This window comes from Oncorhynchus kisutch, linkage group LG26 (genome assembly GCF_002021735.2).
Source record: "Oncorhynchus kisutch isolate 150728-3 linkage group LG26, Okis_V2, whole genome shotgun sequence".
NCBI lineage: Eukaryota > Metazoa > Chordata > Actinopteri > Salmoniformes > Salmonidae > Oncorhynchus > Oncorhynchus kisutch.
Genome location: NC_034199.2, coordinates 21,441,447 through 21,466,571, shown reverse-complemented (window position 1 = coordinate 21,466,571; position 25,125 = coordinate 21,441,447). Strand labels below are relative to the sequence as shown.

Below are 25,125 nucleotides of genomic sequence, written 5' to 3'. Positions count from 1 at the left end.
AACCAGGTCATTATAGTAGAAGGCCATTTTTTCCACAATGACTCAACAGGCTAACTAACTAACCACTCTCTCTCATTGGTTTCCCATGTGAAACAGGAAGTGACATTAGACCAACCTGTGCTTTCTGTAGGGGTGCCATGCGGCAGCAGAGCACGGCACTGCAGTTCCTAGAGATCTCCAGGAAGATCTCTCTGTAGTTCCCCGAGCCAGAGCTCTCTGGACTGGGTTTCAGCACAGCAGACAGGGTGGCCCCGTCGATGATCAGACCATAGTCCTGACATTCCACAGACAGCCTGGGGAAATACACACAGATACAGACGATAACACACAGAGACACAGACATATTTTTATTTTTTATTTATTTCACCTTTATTTAACCAGGTAGGCTAGTTGAGAACAAGTTCTCATTTGCAACTGGCCAAGATAAAGCATAGCAGTGTGAACAGACAACACAGACGTACACATGGAGTAAACAATTAACAAGTCAATAACACAGTAGAAAAAAAGAGAGTCTATATACATTGTGTGCAAAAGGCATGAGGAGGTAGGCGAATGACTACAATTTTGCAGATTAACACTGGAGTGATAAATGATCAGATGGTCATGTACAGGTAGAGATATTGGTGTGCAAAAGAGCAGAAAAGTAAATAAATAAAAACAGTATGGGGATGAGGTAGGTAAAAATGGGTGGGCTATTTACCGATAGACTATGTACAGCTGCAGCGATCGGTTAGCTGCTCAGATAGCAGATGTTTGAAGTTGGTGAGGGAGATAAAAGTCTCCAACTTCAGCGATTTTTGCAATTCGTTCCAGTCACAGGCAGCAGAGAACTGGAGGAAAGGCGGCCAAATGAGGTGTTGGCTTTAGGGATGATCAGTGAGATACACCTGCTGGAGCGCGTGCTACGGATGGGTGTTGGCATCGTGACCAGTGAACTGAGATAAGGCGGAGCTTTACCTAGCATGGACTTGTAGATGACCTGGAGCCAGTGGGTCTGGCGACGAATATGTAGCGAGGGCCAGCCGACTACAGCATACAAGTCGCAGTGGTGGGTGGTATAAGGTGCTTTAGTGACAAAACAGATGGCACTGTGATAAACTGCATCCAGTTTGCTGAGTAGAGTGTTGGAAGCAATTTTGTAGATGACATCGCCGAAGTCGAGGATCGGTAGGATAGTCAGTTTTACTAGGGTAAGTTTGGCGGCGTGAGTGAAGGAGGCTTTGTTGCGGAATAGAAAGCCAACTCTTGATTTGATTTTCGATTGGAGATGTTTGATATGAGTCTGGAAGGAGAGTTTACAGTCTAGCCAGACACCTAGGTACTTATAGATGTCCACATATTCAAGGTCGGAACCATCCAGGGTGGTGATGCTGGTCAGGCGATTTGACACACTGAACTCTGTCTGCAAAGTAATTGGTGAACCAGGCAAGGCAGTCATCCGAAAAACCGAGGCTACTGAGTCTGCCGATAAGAATATGGTGATTGACAGAGTCGAAAGCCTTGGCAAGGTCGATGAAGACGGCTGCACAGTACTGTCTTTTATCGATGGCGGTTATGATATCGTTTAGTACCTTGAGCGTGGCTGAGGTGCACCCGTGACCGGCTCGGAAACCAGATTGCACAGCGGAGAAGGTACGGTGGGATTCGAGATGGTCAGTGACCTGTTTGTTGACTTGGCTTTCGAAGACCTTAGATAGGCAGGGCAGGATGGATATAGGTCTGTAACAGTTTGGGTCCAGGGTGTCTCCCCCTTTGAAGAGGGGGATGACTGCGGCAGCTTTCCAATCCTTGGGGATCTCAGACGATATGAAAGAGAGGTTGAACAGGCTGGTAATAGGGGTTGCGACAATGGCGGCGGATAGTTTCAGAAATAGAGGGTCCAGATTGTCAAGCCCAGCTGATTTGTACGGGTCCAGGTTTTGCAGCTCTTTCAGAACATCTGCTATCTGGATTTGGGTAAAGAAGAACCTGGAGAGGCTTGGGCGAGTAGCTGCGGGGGGGGCGGAGCTGTTGGCCGAGGTTGGAGTGGCCAGGCGGAAGGCATGGCCAGCTGTTGAGAAATGCTTGTTGAAGTTTTCGATAATCATGGATTTATCGGTGGTGACCGTGTTACCTAGTGCAGTGGGCAGCTGGGAGGAGGTGCTCTTGTTCTCCATGGACTTTACAGTGTCCCAGAACTTTTTGGAGTTGGAGCTACAGGATGCAAACTTCTGCCTGAAGAAGCTGGCCTTAGCTTTCCTGACTGACTGCGTGTATTGGTTCCTGACTTCCCTGAACAGTTGCATATCGCGGGGACTATTCGATGCTATTGCAGTCCGCCACAGGAAATGTTTGTGCTGGTCGAGGGCAGTCAGGTCTGGAGTGAACCAAGGGCTATATCTGTTCTTAGTTCTGCATGCTTATCTAAAATGGTGAGGAAGTTACTTTTAAAGAATGACCAGGCATCCTCAACTGACGGGATGAGGTCAATGTCCTTCCAGGATACCCGGGCCAGTTCGATTAGAAAGGCCTGCTCACAGAAGTGTTTTAGGGAGCGTTTGAATATACACAAACAAAACATAGGAACACAAAATGTGCAGCCTACCCTGACAGGGAGCGTTGTCTGAGTACAGTCCTGCTCAGGTCAAACAGAACGTCATGTAGACTCTGTTCCTCGGTGCGTTTCTTGGTCAGCTCCAGTATCTGTGTGGAGCGGCGGAACAGCTTGCTAGCGTAGCACGTAGCTGCCGCGGTCTCCATCTTGTCCCCCGTCAGCACCCATACCTTCATCCCAGCCTTTTGGAGAGACTCGATGGTGTCTGCTGCCTTCTCCTGGAGCCTGCACAGCAGTCAATAGGTTGTTAGAATTACACGTCACAATAGGCTGTATGGACGTTTCAAAGTACGCAAGATAGAAATGATGACATTATTGATCAACAATATTTGTTTTCACCCTATTCGCTTTATATTTATTATTTAAAAAATACAACATATAGCTATATCAATTCAAGAGAAAACCTCCTGATTAAAAAGCGTACATTGATTCCACACCATTGTAAAAACAATCAAGGCCGAGAAGGAGTTAGAGTATTTCCTTTGTGGTCATTGAGAACTACTGTAGTCAATAAGTCTCCTCGGCCAGCAGCCGATGGGTTAACACAATGATCAACTCAGTCCGGTTATTGATGACTAATCTATACAAGGCCAGGTCAATGTGTATCATACATCAGAGGGCTAGTCGATTAGGAAAACAAGTGGTCATCAATCAGGAAATCCATGATGGTAAATCTCCCTTTTACATCTCTCTCGCTTCTTTTACCCACTCACTTTTTTTACCCACTCTTTCCCTCTCTCCTCTCTCTCACTTCTTTTACCCACTCACTTCTTTTACCCACTCTTTCCCTCTCTCCTCTCTCTCACTTCTTTTACCCACTCTTTCCCGCTCTCCTCTTTTACCCACTCTTTCCCGCTCTCCTCTTTTACCCACTCTTTCCCACTCACTTCTTTTACCCACTCTTTCCCGCTCTCCTCTCTCTCACTTTTTTCTTCACAACTCCTGCTTTCCATCTTCCTCTCGTTCCTTCCCCCTCCTCCCTCTCTCACCACCTCGTATCTCCACCCCCCCTTTCTCTCCTACCTGTCCTCCACGGCCGTAGCCCCCAGCAGGGTGAAGTCCCTCTCAATGAGGTCATAGGCTTGCGCCAGCCGTTGCTCCCTGTCCTTCAGGGCCAGCTTGGCGTCGCTCAGCTGATGACATGCCTCCTCGTACTCTGCTGGGGACAGACTTCTGTAGGCCACACACAGGGTCCGTAAGCCCTCCTGACAGAGGTAAACAAGAGACTCAGTTGAGTGAAAGAGATTATGGTTATACCTGTTATAAAGGGGCAATCTGCAGTTGCTACATCCATTTCTGGACCTATTCTTGAACAGCATAACTTATGTACTTTACACCATTGTTTATATCCAAGTTGTTTTGGGGAATCTGTACTTTACACCATTGTTTATATCCAAGTTGTTTTGGGGAATCTGTACTTTCCTCTACTATTTATGTTTTTGACAACTTTTACTTCACTACATTCCGAAAGAAAAGAATGGACTTTTTACACCATACACGTTCCCAGACATGTTCCCATACACGTTCCCATACACGTTCCCATACACGTTCATTTTATTTTATTGGTGCCGACTGGTTTACTGAACATAAGGAATTTTACTTATGATACTCAAGTATATTTAAAACCAAATACTTTTAAACTTTGACTCAAGTAGTATTTTACTGGGTGACATTCACATTCACTTGAGTCATTTATTAAAGCATCTTCACTTTTACTCAAGTATGACAAATGTGGTACTTTTCCCACCAATGCCTCATGAGCTAAGTTCAACTGTCGTACCCCATCAGAACCCAACATAACCTTGTTTTACTCCAATGTTTGTAAACAAAGTAAATGTAAACATACTGTATAGCCACAAAACAATAAATAAAGCTGTACTTTCATATCATAGATGGCCAGTCCTTACATCCACGGCGGTTTATGAATTTGAGAGTGGTTACATTTCTCCAGCCCCATCCCTCTGCTTTTTATGAAAACTATTGGCGGGGAGTGCAATTCTATTGCTTCAACAGTGAATTGCCTCTTGAAGGTATTAGCAGCCACAGTACTATGACCATAGCAGATATATGATTTAAGGTTGTGAGACTCAAGATATATATCTGGAGTTTTGGTTACGGTATAGGCATATTAGAAGTATTAGGGCTACGGTGTGCGATTAAGGGTTTTGGTGTCTGTATCAACACTGAACAAAAATATACACGCAACATGCAACAATTTCAAAGATTTTACTGAGTTACAGTTCGTATAAGGAAATCAATTAATTTAAATACATTCATTTGGTTCCAATCTATGGATTTCACATGATTTGGAATACAGATACGTATCTGTTGGTCACAGATAGGTGTGACCACCATTTGCCTCATGCAGCGCCACACATCTTCGCATAGATTTGATCAGGCTGCTGATTGTGGCCAGTGGAATGTTGTCCCAATCCTCTTCAATGGCTGTGCGAAGTTGCTGGATATTGGTGGGAACTGGAAGATGCTGTCGTACACGTCGATCCAGAGCATCCCAAACATGCTCAATGTGTGACATGTCTTGTGAGTATGCAGGCTATGGAAGAAGTGGGACATTTTCAGCTTTCAGGAATTGTGTACAGATCCTTGTGACATGCGGCTGGGCATTATCATGCTGAAACATGTGATGGCGGTGGAATTTCATCACGGTATCTCTGCATTGAAATGACTATTGATAAAATGCAATTGTGGTCATTGTCCGTAGCTTATGCCTGCCCATACCATGACCCCCCGCCACCATGGGGCACCCTGTTCACAACATTGACAAAAGCAAACCGCTCGCCCACACGACCCCACACTGGCCAGTACGTTTGAAACTGGGATTTATCCGTGAAGAGCACACTTCTCCAGTGTGCCAGTGGCCATCGAAGGTGAGAATTTCCCCACTGAAGTCAGTTACAACGCCAAACTGCAGTCTGGTCAAGACCCTGGTGAGGACGACAAGCACGCAGATGAGCTTCCCTGAGATGGTTTCTGACAGTTTGTGCAGAAATTCTTCAGTTGTGCAAACACACAGTTTCATCAGCTGTCTCAGACAATTCCACAGGTGAAGAACCCGGATGTGGAGGTCCTGGGCTGGTGTGGTTACACATGGTTTGCAGTTGCGAGGCCGGTTGGACTTACTGCCAAATTCTATAAAAAGACATTGGAGTTTATGGTCGAGAAATGAACATTCAATTATCTGGTGGTGTTCCTGCAGTCAGCATGCCAATTGCATGCTCCCTCAAAACTTGAGACATCAGTGGCATTGTGTTGTGTGACAAAACAGCACATTTTAGAGGGGCACCTCTTAAATGATCATGCTGTTTAATCAGCTTCTTAATATTCCACATCCGTCAGGTGGATGGATTATCTTGGAGAAATGCTCACTAACGGGTGTAAACACATTTTTGCACAAAGTCTGAGAGAAATACGTTTTTTGTGCATTTGGAACATTATATGCTATATAGACACTGTGTGTGTGTGTGTGTGTGTGTGTGTGTGTGTGTGTGTGTGTGTGTGTGTGTGTGTGTGTGTGTGTGTGTGTGTGTGTACACGTGTGTATAGACTTACCACAGCATTCTGCTCCACCCGTGCCCTCACCTGCTCCACCTTCCCTGACACCACCCTGGGAAAGATGGAGGTGTCTGCCCCTTTACAGAACAACAGGTACTCCCCTGAGGACACATAAACACACACAGTTGAAGTCGGAAGTTTACATACACTTAGGTTGGAGTCATTAAAGCTCGCTTTTCAACCACTCCAAAAATGTCTTGTTAACAAACTATAGTTTTGGCAAGTCGGTTAGGACATCTACTTTGTGCATGACACAAGTCATTTTTACAACAATTGTTTACAGACAGATTATTTCACTAATAATACACTGTATCACAATTTCAGTGGGTCAGAATTCCAGAAAATTACGTCATGGCTTTAGAAGCTAATTGACATAATTTGAGTCAATTGGAGGTGTACCTGTGGATGTATTTCATAGCCTACCTTCAAACTAAGTGCCTATGCTTGCCATCATGGGAAAATCAAAAGAATTCAGCCAAGACCTCAGAAAAAAAATTGTGGACCTCCACAAGTCTGGTTCATCAATTGGGAGCAATTTCCAAAAGCCTGAATGTACCACGTTCATTTGTACAAACAATAGTACACAAGTATAAACACCATGGGACCACGCAGCCATCATACCGCTCAGGAAGGAAACGCGTTCTGTCTCCCAGAGATGAATGTACTTTGGTGCAAAAAGTACAAATCAATCCCAGAACAACAGCAAAGGACCTTTTGAAGATGCTGGAGGAAACAGGTACAAAAGTGTCTATATCCACAGTAAAACGAGTCCTATAACGACATAACCTGAAAGGCTGCTCGGCAAGGAAGAAGACACTGCTACAAAACCATCATAAAAAAGCTAGACTTCGGTTTGCAACTGCACATGGGGACAAAGATTGTACTTATTGGAGAAATGTCCTCTAGTCTGATGAAACAAAAATAGAACTGTTTGGCCATAATGACCATTGTTATGTTTGGAGGAAAAAGGGGGAGGCTTGCAAGCCGAAGAACACCATCCCAACCGTGAAGCACGGGGGTGGCAGCCTTATGTTATGGATGTGATTTGCTGCAGGAGGGACTGGTGCACTTCACAAAATAGATGGCATCATGAGGGAGGACAATTATGTGGATATATTGAAGCAACATCTCAGGACATCAGTCAGGAAGTTAAACCTTGGTCGCAATGGGTCTTCCAAATGGACATTGACCCCTTAAGGACAACAAAGTCAAGGTATTGGAGTGGCCATCACAAAGCCCTGACCTCAATCCCATAGAAAATGTGTGGGCAGAACTGAAAAAGCATGTGCGAGCAAACCTGACTCAGTTACACCAGCTCTGTCAGAAGGAATGGGCCAAAATTCACCCAACTTCTAGTGGGAAGCTTGTGGAAGGCTACCTGAAATGTTTGACCCAAGTTAAACAATTTAAAGGCAATGCTACCAAATACTAATTGAGTGTATGTAAACTTCTGACCCGCTGGGAATGTGATGAAGGAAATAAAAGCTGAAATAAATCATTCTCTCTACTATTATTCTAACATTTCACATTCTTAAAATAAAGTGGTGATCCTAACTGACCTAAGACACAGAATTTTTACTAGGATTAAATGTCAGGAATTGTGAAAAACTGAGTTTTAAATGTATTTGGCGAAGGTGTATGTAAAAACTTCTGACTTCAACTGTAGGTTTAATTACATCTGAATCTGAGTTTCTATCCATTATTATGTGAATGAGATGGTGTTTGTAAGAGTGTGTGTTACCTGAGCTAGACTTGACAATGACGCTCATTCTCCTCCTGACAGAGTCAAAGTTGAGCACGTGAAGAAGCTCAAACCTGGAACACACACAGGAGGAGACAACTCCCTTAGTACCAGACATAATACACAGGACATTCTCTAATAATGTACACAGCAATAAGAGGGGCTAGTGACAAAAACAGAATAGTCAAATTAAAAGTCATTATAATAGATGAATCATCCTCCTCTTTCCCTCCCATTACTTTGCATCTCCCTCTCTTTCTTCCTCCTTCGTTCTCTCTTAAAATGGACATTTCATAGATGGCCCACTGCAGAGAGGGATGTCGATACTGATATTATACAAGTGGTCCCTGTGGGACCGGCTAATTAAATCCACCAATTCTGGAGTCTTCTGTTCCCACACACCTCTATGCGTCTTTTCACCGTGGTTTCACATGTATTTTTCTTGGCAGTGGTGTCTTAGTATAAGGAAGTTGAATTCTTGCTCAAATGTTTACAGACAACCTGCACACAAGCCAAAGCACGTAGGGTTTGCCAATTGGCAGCAATATGGTCAGAATGAACTTCAATTATGTGGAATCAATTAATAACTTGAGTTATGCATGCATAACTTAAACATGAATACTCTATGGTTTCATAGGAAGCTGTGAAATACGAAACTCCAAAATAAAAGATGGAACAATCAGGAATTATGTTCTGAGCAAAGCCCTACCTTTCAATCTCATCGTCCTTATTGAGTATTTCCATATGACTGTCTTTGAGCCTCAGATAGGTGTACCCCAACCTGAGAGAGAATGTGTGTATGCGTGAAAATGTAGAGAGGGAAGATAATGTTCTGTAGGTTAGAAGGTGATACACACACACTCTTTGTACCAGTCAAAAGTTTGGACACATCTACTCATTCAAGGGTTTTTGTCTATTTTTACTATTTTCTACATTGTATAATAATAGTGAATACATCAACACTATGAAATAACACATATGGAAACATGTAGTAACCAAAATATTCTAAATAAATCACTGACAGTGTCACCAGCAAAGGACCCACACACCATGACACCTCTTCCTCCATGCGTCCCAGTGGAAACTACACATGCGGAGACCATCCGTTCACCCACTGTGGTTGGAATCAAAAATCTCAAATTTGGACTCATCAGACCAAAGGACAGATTTCCACCGGAAGTCTGTTGCTCGTGTTTTTTGGCCCAGCAAGTATCTTCTTCTTTTGGTGTTCTTTAGTAGTGGTTTCTTTGCAGCAATTCAACCATGTTGAGATGTGTCTGTTACTTGAACTCAGTGAAGCATTTATTTGGGCTGCAATTTCTGAGGCTGGTAACCGATGAACTTTTCCTCTGCAGCAGAGGTAACTCGGTGTCTTCCTTTTCTGTGGCGGTCCTCATGAGAGCCAGTTTCATCATAGCGCTTGATGGTTTTTGTGACTGCACTTGAAGAAGCTTCTTAACATTTTCTGGATTGACTGACCTTCATGTCTTAAAGTAATGATGGACTGTCATTTCTCCTTGATTATTTGAGCTGTTCTTGCCATAATATGGACTTGGTCTTTTACCAAATAGGACTATCTTCTGTATACCCCCCTACCTTGTCACAACACAACTGATTTGCTCAAACGCAGTAAGATGGAAAGAAATTCCGCAAATGAACATTTAACAAGGCACACCTGTTAATTTAAATGCATTGCAGGTGACTACCTCATGAAGCTGGTTGAGAGAATGCCAAGTGTCTGCAAAGCTGTCATCAAGGCAAAGGGTGGCTACTTTGAAGATCCTCAAATATAAATCATATTTAGATGTGTTTAACACTTTTTTGGTTACTACATGATTCCATGTGTTATTTCATAGTTTTGATGTATTCACTATTATTGTTGTAGACAATAGTAAAAACAAAGAAAAACCCTGGAATTAGTAGGTGTCCAAACTTTTGACTGGTAGTGTATATCAGCTTGACAGTAGACAACCATCCAGTACAGCATTGAGGTCGTTACAACAGGGCCACTATGACAGAGTCCAGTACAATATCATGATCAGCTGCACCCTAAACAGACCCACCACCATGACCAGAGACCAAGGAGTTGTAAATGTGAGCATGTGTTCTTACATGTGAGATAGAAAGAGCATGACTAAGTGCGTGTGTACAGTGTGTGCGTACATGCGTGAATGGGTGTGAGAAAAAGCATGACTATTTGTGTTCTCGTTTATCACTAGTGCAGGGTGTCAATCTGTCCCGCGGGTGGTGTGAAGTAAATCGATCTCAATCGACATCGAAATGACTAAAACCAAATTGAAACTGTATAGAAATGATAATGGACCCACCTTTATAGTCTATTCACTCTGTCCAGCTTGCTAAAAGTCATTGAAACGAACAGTCATGGAGAATTGGAAATTCCAAAAGCGATTTTGGAATTTAATCAATTTTAAGTGCAAAGAACATTGTGAGGTCTGAATGCGCCCTGCAGTGCGAAAATAGTTCGACACCCCTGGACTAGTGTGTGTATAACTAAGTGTACGTGTATTGTTAAATGTGTGCATGTATTGTGTGCGTGTGTGTGTGTGTGTGTGTGTGTGTGTGTGTGTGTGTGTGTGTGTGTGTGTGTGTGTGTGTGTGTGTGTGTGTGTGTGTGTGTCAATTGAGGATCCTTAGAGGAAAAAGGGGAATTTCAGTGAATTTCATAAAAATAAAAAGTGAAACAAAAACGTTTTAGATGAAACTAAATTCATTTAGGTGACCAAATAATTGATTAAAAAACACTGTTTTGCAAAAAAGGTCTACACTCTGTAGGTTAGCACCATTGTGTAGCTCTGAGTACATTACACCAATGCCATGATTACTGATATATATATATATATATATATACACACATATACATACATACATACACACACACTGTATATATATATATACATATAACTTCTGTATGCTTGCAATGCTCAACGATGGAAAAGTAAATGGAGATGTACTGCTTTAGTTCTCAGGCTGAGAATTGTCTGCACCTGCTGATTGTCACACAGCCTCAAGGCTGAGAAAGCAGAGTGAGACACCACAGTCTAGACATGCTTTTCTCATCTTTCTCATTACTTTGCAGCTAATCCAATGCAACAATGCTAAGGTATGATTGATGGTAGGTTGTCACACCCACTAGTATAATGAGCTTTGTCTCCTGTTTCACCAAACAGATCTTTACTATAGACTACTGAGGTATTCTGTATGTGAAACTGTCTGCAATTGCATTTTATTACTAAAGAGTTTTATACCAAGGTTCCTGTGTCATCTATCTGGAAGACTGATTGTTAAAGGAAACTTACGTCACCCCATGCAAAGGACCACCCAACACCACTGGGGCCCGCCGGTGCAACTGCTAAACTGCTTTCTGACTGTACACTATACTGCAAGAACGTAGTGGGTTTACTAACGTGTTAGTTCTCGTAGACTATGACGTGACAACGATGTAGGCTGTGTGTAGTGGTTAGCGGTCATGATATGAAGGTTTGGCTTGGAAAGATTTTTTTCGCCTGATACCAGACAGCTGATGTGTTGTGCACTGAAATCCACAAGTAAAGGGAAAAGGTGAGAGGAGAGCGCATAGATAGTTGCACAAAGGAATTATATATACACTGTACAACAAACAAAGTGATGATGCTGTTTGTATGTGACTGCTATGAAACTGAACTGTTTGCGTGTGATCAGGGGTGTATTAATTCCACCGATTCTCTTGAAAAAAGTTTCTTAAATGAAAAGACACTGGGATAAACATACCTGCATTTGCCCAATAAAAACTCTCATTTGCAACTGTTGGACTAATGATTCCACCCTAGATCAGCTAGATGCACTCAAAATTATCATCTCTACCTGTGGCCCAACGTTGTAAACATTCATTCATAGTCTAGGTTATAGCAACCTCATAATGGGTACAGTGAAAATTGTAGTATTACCTAGTAGACTAAACCTAGTGATGTTACATTGAACTGGGTGAATGGCATATGAATGACAGTCACCCAATATCCTCCCTCATCTTAAACGGCACCAACCACCACTGGTGTGTGTGTTACCTCTTCATGCCCTCCACCAGAGCCACCTCATCAGGAGAGGATGATATGTAGAAGGAGGTGGGCTTTCCCAGGTGGATCCCTCTCTTGATGCTATCCACTGTCTCCTCCTCCTTCACCTGCACCGTGTGGCACAGACACAGAGCCCGGAAGAACAGGTCCTCGTGCTCCTGACACACACAGGAACACAGACACACTATTACACACTGGTACACACTGGTACACATTGGTACACACTGGTACACACTGGTACACACTGGTACACATTGGTACACACTGGTACACACTGGTACACACTGGTACACACTGGTACACACTGGTACACATTGGTACACACTGGTACACATTGGTACACACTGGTACACACTGGTACACATTGGTACACACTGGTACACATTGGTACACACTGGTACACATTGGTACACACTGGTACACATTGGTACACACTGGTACACACTGGTACACATTGGTACACACTGGTACACATTGGTACACACTGGTACACACTGTGTCTTACCCTGCGGTATCCTCCAGGCGAAGAGTCGATCATGTCTATGCTGGAAGCAGCACTGAGGATCTGTCCGTTACAGATGGCGTGGGGGATATACACGTGTCCGTCCACACAGCACTCTATAAACTCCATGTTGTTCTCCGTCAACGTCCCCGTCTTATCAGTAAACACATACTCTACCTGCACACACAGACAGAAGCAGAAGTTATCTTTAGATGCTGACCTAGGCCCGTATCCACAAAGCGTCTCAGAGTAGAAAATTGGTCATCCGTTGTGAGAAGAGAGACATTTTACTCCTACGGGAAAAAACAAAAGCTATGCATGAAGCCCCTTTATTCATAATAGTCACACAGAGTCGACAGATATTTAGGAGACTTCATGAGCTGTCCTAACCAGTTAAGAGTTACCAGCAGGTGTCTTAATAATGGAAAAATGCAGCGAGTCAGTGGTTCCTGCACCACATGCAATAGCTTTGGAGTTGTCGAAAGAATGTTTTGATCATTCTAAAGAATCAATCCACAAATAATCTAGACCTACATGAAACAGCATCACTTGTGCCTTTGACAATGATTTCACTTAAGACCTTTTTCATATGTTTTCCTTTCAATTATTAAACTAACTACATTATGCTGTTATTTCAAGTTATCCCTTTGGAGTGCAATATCACGTGAAAAAAGAAGCCGAAATTAGGCATACCTATAAATTGGGTAGTTGAAGACATCTAGGCCTTATGTTAACTTTGATTGTCTTTGATGAAAATGACAGACCTTTCAAACATTGTATGCAACATTACCGGTGAGTGGCTTGGGGCTGACTGTGCCAAAGCGATTTAGAGTTGTTAAACGGGAGTGACGAGTGTGTTGATATAACGGTCATATTGTCAAAATTCAAATTTTAACAACCATCAGAATTGGTCAAAACAAAAGCTTATTAGGCGACAATTAAGAGAACTGATCGTGTCAGGAGAAATGATATTAAACATTTTACCATTGCAACATTAGGATGTACAGACACATTCCCTGTGGTTGTCTGAAGCGTGCTATAGAGTTCACACCTGGCGAGGCTTCCTCATGATTGGTTATTCCCCGTCATTTGCAACAATGTCAATGAGTATCATCAGTATCTTTCCTTTGCGGTACCTGAAACTGTCGTGACTACCAGCTGAGATAAACGTTTCTGAGTTGATTTTACTCCTGGCTCAGAGTTCGTCTGAACAGTGTTTTACCATCATCCTAAAAGCTGGGAGTTTTTTGTTGTTGTCTTGAAAACAGGTTAACAGGATTTCAAATACATTTTCTGAGATGCTTTACGGATACAAGCCCTAAACTCAGTTTTTGGAGTGTGTGTAGTATACGTATGTGTGTATTTGTGTACTCTACCTGCAGTATAAATGTGTGTGTGCGTGTGTGTGGACACAAGTGAGTCTAGTATATCTAGATGTTCAGAAGATGTGTGAGTGTGTGTACCTGTCCGAGCTCTTCGTTGAGGTCAGATGTGTTGACCTGAGCCCCCACTCCCAGCTCCTCATCATACATATCCTTGTCCCAGACTATGAAGTAAGAACCCAGGAACTTCTGCATCTCCACGGTAACGTACATGGAGACTGGGATGATGTAGTTAAACAACACCATGAAGGCCAGGAAGTCTGTGAACGCCCTGATCACCTGAGAGAGAGAGGAGAAGATGGAGGGAGGGGTAGAGGCAGGGAGGAGGAGGATGTAGGAAGAGAGAGAAGGGGAGAACGAGAATGGAAGGATAGTTAGAGACAGAGAAGAGGCTTTATCAGAATCAGTGAACGTTAAACAGGGAGTGACCTGATTATTCATTTTGCTATGACAGCGTGCTTTGTGGGTAGTGTAGTGGTTTGGGGGACTAACCACATGGCGTTCTCTGTCGATCTCGGTCCTGTGGTTGTACCAGGGTTCATCGTGGTCAGCAGACCACTGCCACGCATACTTCAGAACCGTGTTAATGACCGCTTTACTGATCAGGATGCACAGATACACGATTAGGAACGCATTCATAGACCTGGAGGGAGGTAGAGGGAGGAGAGGTTTAGAGGAGCTAAATGCAGATTAATTCTCCAGAACTGGATGTAAAAGAATTTTCAATAGAGCATCACACACACACACACACACACACACACACACACACACACACACACACACACACACACACACACACACACACACACACACACACACACACACACACACACACACACACACACAGCTTGAATGAGATCAAATAGAATTATGCAGACTTTATGTAATAACAGAGTCTACTATTCCTGCTACTATTCTAACTCCTACTACTATTCTAACTCCTGCTACTATTCTAACTCCTGCAACTATTCTAACTCCTGCTACTATTCTAACTCCTGCTACTATTCTAACTCCTGCTACTATTCTAACTCCTGCTACTATTCTAACTCCTGCTACTATTCTAACTCCTGCTACTATTCTAGTCTAGTAGTTCTAACCACACCAGAGCAACCAGACACAGAGAGGGGAAGGTATGGGAATAGATCTTACTTTTCCACAGCTGAGCGTTTCTGGGATTTGGACTGGTAGTTAAGCGCCATCTTGGTGTCCATGCCTGTGTAAATGGCTACAGCTGAGGGAACAACAACCAGGGGTTACCATCACTACAGACGCAGAACAGTGTGTGTGTGTGTGTGTGTGTGTGTGTGTGTGTGTGTGTGTGTGTGTGTGTGTGTGTGTGTGTGTGTGTGTGTGTGTGTGTGTGTGTGTGTGTGTGTGTGTGTGTGTGTGTGTGTGAAGAATGTATTTCAAACACAGAACAGTGTGTGTGTTACCATAAATATGTCCTGTGTTCTTCAGGGTAGCTCCTCTGAGGAGGAGGTTCTCAGCTCCCAGCGGTCTAAAATGAGAAAAGGAACAAGATAAAAAGTCAAAAAGAAAAAGCTTTACTATCCATGGCAAAGAATGCTTAGGAATGAAAGAGGGGGTCTTACCTGGCTATGGGATCCTCTCTTTCCTTATAAATATTGATGCGCCCCACAAATCTAAATGGGAAAAATAAAATGTATGCAATTTTCAACAAACAAACAGGTCACTCAATGATTCTGTGTGTGTCACACATTGAGTGTCACTCACTTGTAGAGGTCAGGTTGTGGTTGTTCACATTCAATAGTCGCATGTAGAGAGTCCACCTCCTGCTCTGTCTTAAAGGCCATGGTGTCTGGTACAGCATAGTAGGTCTGACACAGCATAGTAGGGGGGAGAGAGATGAATCACTTAGAAGTCATGTTTGATCAGAGAGCATGCTGGAATAATTCAGGGGTGAATCCCAGCAGTGTACGTGTGTGTGTGCGTAACAGTATGTGAGTGTGTGTGTGCACATACCTTGTGGCTAGACTCTCCATCCAGGCTGGTAGTGGTGACGTAGCAGGTTCCGTCACCGCGGCTGGATGAAAGGAGGATGAGGTCACAGGGGAACGTCTCGTCCTCCCTCACCATGACAACGTCCCCCACCTGACAGGTCAACCACATCATCAGTTTAGACTCAAGAAATACAGGCTGGGTCCTAAAATCACACACTATTCCCTTGTTCACTACTGTTGACCTGATCTAAATGGAGTGGACTACCCAGTGATATAGCCAAATTCGTTGGTGGGTGGGCTTTTTTTTTTGGTGTGGTTGGGGCTAGAGCGGCTAACTTCCTGCAATTTTACACATTTTGAAAAAATGTGCAGATAATTTTTTTTGTGTGGTTTAGTTAGTTATTTTTGTCAACCCATCCCGTGAGAGTGAATGTCATTCCAGTTCATCTGTTCTGTTAAATTTAATAAAATCTGACTAACTGCTTGCTAGGAATTCAATCTGATGGTGTTTGCATGTTTAGGTAAAAATACAATTAATGTCCCGTTTGGAACACTTTTAATCCATTTTTTTGCTCAATCTGAGTGGGTGAGCCAGACTACCCAGTGGGTGAGCCAGACTACCCAGTGGGTGAGCCAGACTACAAAGTGGGTGAGCCAGACTACCCAGTGGGTGAGCCAGACTACCCAGTGGGTGAGCCAGACTACCCAGTGGGTGAGCCAGACTACCCAGTGGGTGAGCCAGACTACCCAGTGGGTGGGCCTGACTACCCAGTGGGTGGGCCTGGGTCCACCCAGGCTCACTCGTGACTTCGCTCCTGGGACTACCATATTCCTCTTACAGTGTACTGCTTTTGACCAGAGCCGTACCTGGTGGCTCTGGTGGTCAAAATGTTTGCACTATTTGGGGGATGGGATATCATTTAAATGTGACAAACCCCATGCCATTGTAAACAAACACAGAGGTGCTGCTGTAGATCCAGAAATAATTAGCAGTTCTCCTACAGGAAACACACATGCCTCGCGCACAATCACACTTTGAGATTTTTCCCACTCCTTTCTTCCTGGGGATTGAGTTGTTGCGTAACAGTGGGATTATGCATGTGGAGCAGCTTAACTGCCTATAAATCCCATCTCTACGGTGACCGTACACACCACTGTACTGCACATACACTCTCTATAGCTACGATTAATATCTTCTTTACTATTCCTCTTTTCTCCACAATCCACTCTGTTTGAGTCAGGGGACCATCGGTGAGGAACATCGGTAGAATGTGCATGTACAGTTGAAGTCGGAAGTTTACATAAACTGAGTTTAAATGTAGTTGGCAAAGGTGTTTCACAATTCCTGACATTTAATCCTGGTAAAAATTCCCTGTCTTAGATCAGTTAGGATCACCACTTTATTTTAAGAATGTGAAATGTCAGAATAATAGTAGAGAGAATGATTTATTTCAGTTTTTATTTCTTTCATCACATTCCCAGTGGTTCAGAAGTTTACATACACTCAATTAGTATTGAGTAGCATTGCCTTTAAATTGTTTAACTTGGGTCAAACGTTTTGGGTAGCCTTCCACAAGCTTCCCACAATAAGTTGGGTGAATTTTAGCCCATTCCTCCTGACAGAGCTGGTGTAACTGAGTCAGGTTTGTAGGCCTCACGCGCAGGCTTTATCAGTTCTGCCCACAAATGATCTATGGGATTGAGGTCAGGGCTTTGTGATGGCCACTCCAATACCTTGACTTTGTTGTCCCTTCAGCCATTTTGCCACAACTTTGAAAGTATGCTTGGAGTCATTGTCCATTTGGAAGACCCATTCGTGACCAAGCTTTAACTAGCTGACTGATGTCTTGAGATGTTACTTGAATATATCCACATAATTCTCCTGCCTCATGATGCCATCTTGTGAAGTACACCAGTCCCTCCTGCAGCAAAGCACCTCCACAAAATGATGCTGCCACCCGTGCTTCACGGTCGGGATGGTGTTCTTGGGGGGGAGGAGTTGGACTAGTAACTGGAATGTTGCAAGATCGAATCCCCGAACCAACAAGGTAAAAAATTGGCGTTCTGCCCCTGAACAAGGCAGTTAACCCACTGTTCCTAGACCGTCATTGAAAATAAGAATTTGTTCTTAACTGACTTGCCTAGTTAAATAAAGGTAAAATAAAATATTCGGCTTGCAAGCCTCCCAATTTTTCCTCCAAACATAACAATGGTCATTATGGCAAAACAGTTCTATTTTTGTTTCATCAGACCAGAGGACATTTCTCCAAAAAGAACAATCTTTGTCCCCATGTGCAGTTGCAAACCGTAGCCTGGCTTTTTTATGGTGGTTTTGGAGCAGTGGTTTCTTCCCTGCAGAGCGGCCTTCATGTTACGTTGATATAGGACTCGTTTTACTGTGGATATAGATACTTATTTACCGGTTTCCTCCAGCATCTTCACAAGATCCTTTGCTGTTGTTCTGGGATTGATTTGCACTTTTCGCACCAAAGTATGTTCATCTCTATGAGACTGAATGTGTCTCCTTCCTGAGCGTTACGACAGCTGTGTGGTCCCATGGTGTTTATACTTGCATACTATTGTTTGTACAGATGAACGTGGTACCTTCAGGTGTTTGGAAATTGCTCCCAAGAATGAACCCAACTTGTGGAGGTCTACAATTTTTTTCTGAGGTCTTGGCTGATTTATTTTGATTTTCCCATGATGTCAAGCAAAGAGGCACTGTGTTTGAAGGTAGGCCTTGAAATACATCCACAGGTACACCTCCAATTGAATCAAATGATGTCAGTTAGTCTATCAGAAGCGTCTAAAGCCAAGACATCATTTTCTGGAAACTTCCAAGCTGTTTAAAGGCACAGTCAACTTAGTGTATGTAAACTTCTGACCCACTGGAATTGTGAAACAGTGAATTATAAGTGAAATAATCTGTCTGTAAACAATTTTAGGAAAGATTACTTGTGTCATGCACAAAGTAAAAGTCCTAAACAACTTGCCAAAACTATAGATTGTGAACAAGAAATTTGTGGAGTGGTTGAAAAACGAGTTTTAATGACTCCAACCTAAGTGTATGTAAACTTCCGACTTCAACTGTATGTGTGTGTGTGGATGAGGAATGTCTTTCATAGTCAGGACACGTTTCAGTGGACAGCATGGCTATGGCAACACGTGCCGACATACACTCAAATACAACTATAGATATTACAGTAACACCCATACAAATCCTATTAAATTCTAATTCCTAATTCTATGGTAATATAGTGGTTCTGACCCTAGTCCAGCCTGACATCACAGAAGACAACAGGGTAATAGCGACCCGGCATATCAGTCATATTGATATTTAATCTCTTCCTGGATAGGACCAGAGTAATCACAACAGGAATGTTTGGGATGGTACTGTAGGGGGAACGTTGATCTTCTCTGGGACGCTAGCTATGGCATTGCAGACGAACGCACCCACGTTCCCATGGAGAACGGCCTTAAAAAGGTCTCAGGTACGGATTTCATTTCAATATGATCAAAGATGATAGCCGTGGCTATGATATATGATATCATGTTCAAAGGTTATATAACTATGATATACATGTTCAAAGGTTATATAACTAGGGGTATTATTCAGTGTACAAAATAATCACTGTTCATTTTGTTACATGAATAATAATATAATGAAGAAGGATGAGCTCTCATACGAGCCATTATACTCACATACTACAGCTATTACTTCTAAAGGCTCTTATCTGAACATGAATGAAAATGCTTGGTCAGAATAGAGAAACACCAGCCAATGAGGCCCAAAGGCATCATAATAATGTGTAGTAGACTGGAGAGTAGGAGAGCCATTAATAGGGTAGTAGTACCCGTAGCTTGGAGCTCTGTGTCCTCACCACCGTCCCCTGCTGCACCATGTCCACAGGACACTCATTTATACTGCAGTCTGCCTTGTGTCTCAGCCAGTCTTCATAACCCTGGAGGAGAGAAGGGGAGGATGGAGGGGGTTGAGAGATACAAGGAGGAAAAGGCATGCGGGATTGTGGGGAGGAATAGAGCACACACACAGAGAGAGAAATGGAGCACACAGAGAGAGAGCGAGAGAGAGAGAGAGAGAGAGAGAGAGATACGGTCATCGCTGGTATCTAATTAGTGGTATATTCCGTCAGCATGGTGACCTGTTTCCATGGCCTCTACATAACATGTCATGTTTTAGATTAATGATTGTATAAGGCCTGGGCTTTATAAGCCAGGTGTGGTTCATGCATCACTGCCATCATCACATCTGCTGTCACTACCGGAACACAGTGGAGGAAGGCATCCCTAGATTTACCAACACCAATGACCAGAGGATGTGTGTGTGTCTGTGTCTCGCCTACCTGTTTAATGGCGGTGACAGTGATGACAAAGAAGAGAGGCAGTCCGCTGGTGACAGGGCTGGTGGGCGTGTCTATGATGAGCTGAGGAGGAAGAGAACCCAGCTGATTATCATTCATTCAGGTTCTCCGTGGTACAGAGATGGACCACCGCCAACCAGTCTCCTCCTCTTACTGTTCATCATCTCCTCCGGCTACTGGACGGGACTGGAAGGCTCCTATCATATCCATCGTGGACCATAACCATAAGCCATTCCAAGCCGAACAATTAACTACCATTCACTTCACATAGCCTATGTGTTTAACTGATAATATGAAACAGCAGTCTTTACAGTATGTATAATAAAACAGCCCTGGGGTTCAGATCAAACAGAGAGATGGCATATTCTCACCTGGACCAGGAAGATTAGCAGAAAGTAGAAGTTGGCGATTCTTCTGAACTGTTCAAACAGGTTCTTGGGGATGAAGTTCCATAAGGTGTACTGGTAGAGAGAACACACACCACAGGAGGTTGGTGGCACCTTAATTGGGGAGGACGGGCTTGTGGTAATGGCTGAAGCGGAATCAGAGGAATTCAATCAAATACACCAAATACATGGTTTCCAGGTGTTTGATGCCATTCGCGCCGTTCCAGATATTATTATGAGCCGTCCTCCCCTCAGCAGCTTCCACTGACATTACCCACATTATCAACATGTTTTCTAGAGAGAGGGAATAACACTTTATACCAGTGTGTGTCTTTTCTTTCTTAAATGAATCCAAAATTGATGTCAACAATGACAGTTCCTCATAGAAACGGCTAACGAACCTCGAGCAGTAGCAGATATCTATGGTTGTCACCCACATTAAGAGGTTGCTAATCATAGATTACATACTGTCACAAGAGCACAACATGCTTGGTTGTAAGGGCTAAATGACGTGGTTGTTGTGCTGACGGCTTGGTTGCCATGACACCTGCTCACCTTGGAGGAGACGATGCGGTTGTCAGGGTAACGTTGAGGGATGTAGGCCTCGGCCGCCGGTGGGGGTTCTTTGTGACCGATGTAAACCGTACGACTGTCCACCCAATACTCCTCCCCCGCACACTGTTAGAGAGAAAGGATGGGGTGGGGAGAGACACAGAGAGCGAGAGAGAGACAGAAAATGAGGAGAGACACAGAGAGCGAGAGAGAGAGAGAGACAGAAAGTGAGGAGAGACACAGAGAGCGAGAGAGAGAGACAGAAAGTGAGGAGAGACACAGAGAGCGAGAGAGAGAGACAGAAAGTGAGGAGAGACACAGAGAGCGAGAGACAGAAAGTAAGGAGAGACACAGAGAGCGAGAGAGAGAGAGACAGAAAGTGAGGAGAGACACAGAGAGCGAGAGAGAGAGAGAGACAGAAAGTGAGGAGAGACACAGAGAGCGAGAGAGAGAGAGACAGAAAGTGAGGAGAGACACAGAGAGCGAGAGAGAGAGAGACAGAGAGCGAGAGAGAGACAGAGAGACAGAGAGCGAGAGAGAGAGAGACAGAGCGAGAGAGAGAGAGACAGAGAGCGAGAGAGACAGAGAGCGAGAGAGAGACAGAAAGTGAGGAGAGACACAGAGAGCGAGAGAGAGAGAGACAGAGAGCGAGAGACACAGAGAGAGAGAGAGAGAGAGAGAGAGAGAGACAATAAGAGGGAATAACACGTTGTAACAAACGTTTTGATTTAAAATGTACATTCTTATTGAACAAGTTCATGTTCAGCAGTAGTGTCAGTAAAAACATTTCCTACAGAACACATGATCCAGGTTTTATAAGGAAGTTGAGCGACCCTGAATTAAACTACCTCCCACAAGATTCTCAAGAAACAGAAGTGAAAAAGTTGCTTCAGATAGCAGCTGTGCCTTTACCACTGTGATTCTATAGAATACACAGGGTGAGTGAGAGTGAGAGTGAGAGTGAGAGTGAGAGTGAGAGTGAGAGTGAGAGTGACAGTGAGAGCTCAAGAGATCTTCTGCAAAAAAATAATTACAGTTGGATAAATGTAGATAAGTCCTTTTGAAAAAAAATGCAAGTTTATACAGGATACTAACCTCAACATTAAAATCAAATCAAAATTCCATACCTAAATCTCTTAGAACCAGAGTAAGTCCAGAGCAGGATAGTTCCTGTAGAGGATAAAACCCTAGTGTAATGGTGTATTGGCCAGACCCATAAGGAGGTTGGAAGCCCAGTCACAGTGAGGCCGCGGGGTGTGTGTGCACGAGTGTGTGTGTATGAATGTTTGAACAAGATACGTCTGTAGTAACGGTAGCAATAAGAGATGGCCCTGGTCTTTGGGTAAATATATAAATGTATTTTGTTCAGTCTGCATAAAAAAAGGAAAAATATATGTTGTTACATTCCCCAGTTCCTGTGTTGTGGTTTTGTTTGTATGTGTGTGTTTCAGGAAAATTGCTTCCTGAAATTCCCTCCAAGCAGCTGATTGGTTGGCCACATTGCTAATTGGAGTTGACCCCCGCCATGTCAGGATACAGCTGTATCCCATTAGACCTCTTCTCCAGCTATGTAAGCCAGTGCTCTGTTGCTCAGAAGAGAGCTGAGGGTTATATCATATGTTGGTTGTACTATGTTAGTTGTTGCTGAGAGAGCTGATTGTTATGTTCTGTGTTAGTTTGTTGCTCGGAGAGAGAGAGCTTCTTTAATGTCCTGAGTTAGTTTTTTCTCAGTTTTTGTTGTGAAGTAGTTTGTATTGTTCCCAGGGGGAAGGCGAAGACACCTAGGGGGTGCTTAGGCAAGAGGCCTGCGGGCATACATAACCCGTAGTATTTACTGTCTATGCACACTAGGTAAGACCTGGGCGGACCACCCTGTATCTTGGTTAGTGCGCCAGGAGGTGCTAAAAGTTAGGTAAATAGTGGGAAGGCAGGTCAGGTAGGTGACAGGGCTCTGACATTTACTTTCTTTGCTTTGGTTCCATCCAGCCCCTTTTCCCCAAATTTGCTGTGTGAAGGAATAAATTAAACGGAACATATTCTCTACCTTTGTCATCCTTACTCGCATCTACAGTCTACCCCTTATGGGTCTACCCCTTTCACTCCACAGGGAGTTGAGTTCCCTCTTCCTAGAGGCTTACGTAACAATGTTAATAAGGGATGACAGTTACTCCAAATGGAATGTGATATGTGTTTCGCTGATAACATTTTTGTTTTTGTTGCGATACAAATTTCACCAGATTGGGTCTACTGGAGTGTTGGGATTCCCCGATGGGTTTGGGTACTAACTCCCTGATCTGGTAACTCTTCTGAGAGGTCGCCAGTAGAATTAGGGAATTTGAACTAAGTTTGAAAATGGGTTTACCAGTATGTTGTTATGCTTGTTGACATTTGTCTTAGATACTAAAAAAATTGAATGTAATAAGGTCTACACACTGCAAACAATTTAGACTGAGTATGCATTGAGATACCGATCATTCATTACCAGCCCACTCACGACAGGAAAACAGGCTGTAATGAGAAGAGCTATTACCGGCACTTAAAAGGTCCCATTTATAAATGTACATTCTAACCGGGATGAGGCGTGCTAGGATGAGAGACTTGACTTCGAGTCAGACTTAAAGTAAAGCACTTAGGACTTTCATTCTAAATTTGGGTTGGATAATTTATCAAATGTTTTAGTTATGAATTGGATACAGCGAGAGAGAGGTTGCTCTCAAACGGTGAGGTGTGGGGGCACTGCTCAAATGTATTAGGCCTAGGGAGGCTTTAGAAACCTTATCTTTAAGTGTCCTCCGACAGGGAGGTTATTAGAGAACTCACTGGATGATAGGTCAACCATGAAGGTTCTTTATTTGACCATGTCACCAGAATTTGTATATGATACGGTACAATTAATTGCATACAAGGCTCAGTCTGTGTTTAGCGTTAACACCCGATGATGAATATGAGGAGACAGCAGGGAGACCAGCATCACATGGGTATAGAACGGAGCGGATGGACGCTGCTTTCCCCAGTTTTAGTCGCATCAAGGGTGGTGTGAAATCATTAAACATGTACTTTATCTCTTTCCTTTTCAAGTCAATATGTTTTTAGGTTTTGTGGAACATAAGTGATCATTGTTCCAGAGAAGGGACTGATGTATATCGACTAATTGATTTGAGAATGTTTTAGTAGGTTTATAACTGTAGAGGTGCATTAGGAGCAGTGACTAGTGTGTTATGGGTTAGATGGAATGAAAGGTACAAATGTATCTGTAGCAGGAGGTGAGGTACACAAGGTCTGTGTTTGAGAAAATGTTTGCATAGGGCTGTTAAGTGTGATCCAATGTGACTGGGGTGGAGATCTGTGGGTGCTCATAAACTAAGGTTGTGTTGATAGAACGGTATCATTCTCAGAGACTAGGTATAATGTTACAGGAGATGGCTTGTAGGAGAGGGAGGACAACTAACTGCACAATATAGGGACTATTATGAAGTTAAATTGAACGCGGTGAGAGTACCCAGATCGTGGCGAGAGTAGCAGAGATTGTGTTGGCATTTCAGACACTATGGTGAACTTTCAAGAAAACTGTGACTCGGATATTCTTCAAACTCATTCACCTCTTTGCCAATTTCTAACAGCTGGCGAACACTTGACAGATTACATGCAGTAGTTATTCTCACGGCAGTCGCTGTAGGGACAGTAATAGAAGGAGGCTATAGTCTTGTTAGTAGTAGCAGGTTGGCGTATTTTATGAGGACTCCTGCCACATGGCTTGGTAACTGGGCGAACGATGGGAATACCGGGGGCTGTTATTCACGCCACTGATTAGTGATCTGGGCTAAGGGGAGAGTCTGTTGTCAGGAAATGACCCATACAGTGTGTATATTCCCAGGTGGAAGAGGCCCGTGAGGAGCAGGAGATAACCGAGGGCGTGGCCTGAATTCTGGAGATTGAGTGTACATCAAGATACACCAGGCTGGGGTGTTGGGACAATGTTGGTC

The 25,125-nt window shown here is 43.5% G+C and overlaps 1 protein-coding gene across 7 annotated transcripts in view; it reads right to left on the bottom strand.

The window, feature by feature from the left end:
• LOC109871349 (probable phospholipid-transporting ATPase IH) overlaps positions 1–25,125 on the bottom strand; it is a 76,819-nt gene that overhangs the window by 16,622 nt on the left and 35,072 nt on the right. For all 7 annotated transcript variants that reach the window (XM_020462199.2, XM_031805513.1, XM_031805514.1 and 4 more), the window contains exons 2-20: positions 21,146–21,268; positions 20,576–20,665; positions 20,187–20,267; positions 19,677–19,784; positions 15,845–15,973; positions 15,596–15,699; positions 15,454–15,504; positions 15,295–15,359; positions 15,011–15,092; positions 14,354–14,504; positions 13,943–14,140; positions 12,483–12,656; positions 11,969–12,135; positions 8,617–8,688; positions 7,908–7,981; positions 6,164–6,267; positions 3,617–3,798; positions 2,585–2,818; positions 116–293 (exon numbers count right to left, since the gene is read on the bottom strand). In XM_020462199.2, the coding sequence (XP_020317788.2) occupies positions 116–293; positions 2,585–2,818; positions 3,617–3,798; positions 6,164–6,267; positions 7,908–7,981; positions 8,617–8,688; positions 11,969–12,135; positions 12,483–12,656; positions 13,943–14,140; positions 14,354–14,504; positions 15,011–15,092; positions 15,295–15,359; positions 15,454–15,504; positions 15,596–15,699; positions 15,845–15,973; positions 19,677–19,784; positions 20,187–20,267; positions 20,576–20,665; positions 21,146–21,268 (2,367 nt within the window). The remainder of the gene's footprint in view (positions 1–115; positions 294–2,584; positions 2,819–3,616; positions 3,799–6,163; positions 6,268–7,907; positions 7,982–8,616; positions 8,689–11,968; positions 12,136–12,482; positions 12,657–13,942; positions 14,141–14,353; positions 14,505–15,010; positions 15,093–15,294; positions 15,360–15,453; positions 15,505–15,595; positions 15,700–15,844; positions 15,974–19,676; positions 19,785–20,186; positions 20,268–20,575; positions 20,666–21,145; positions 21,269–25,125) is intronic.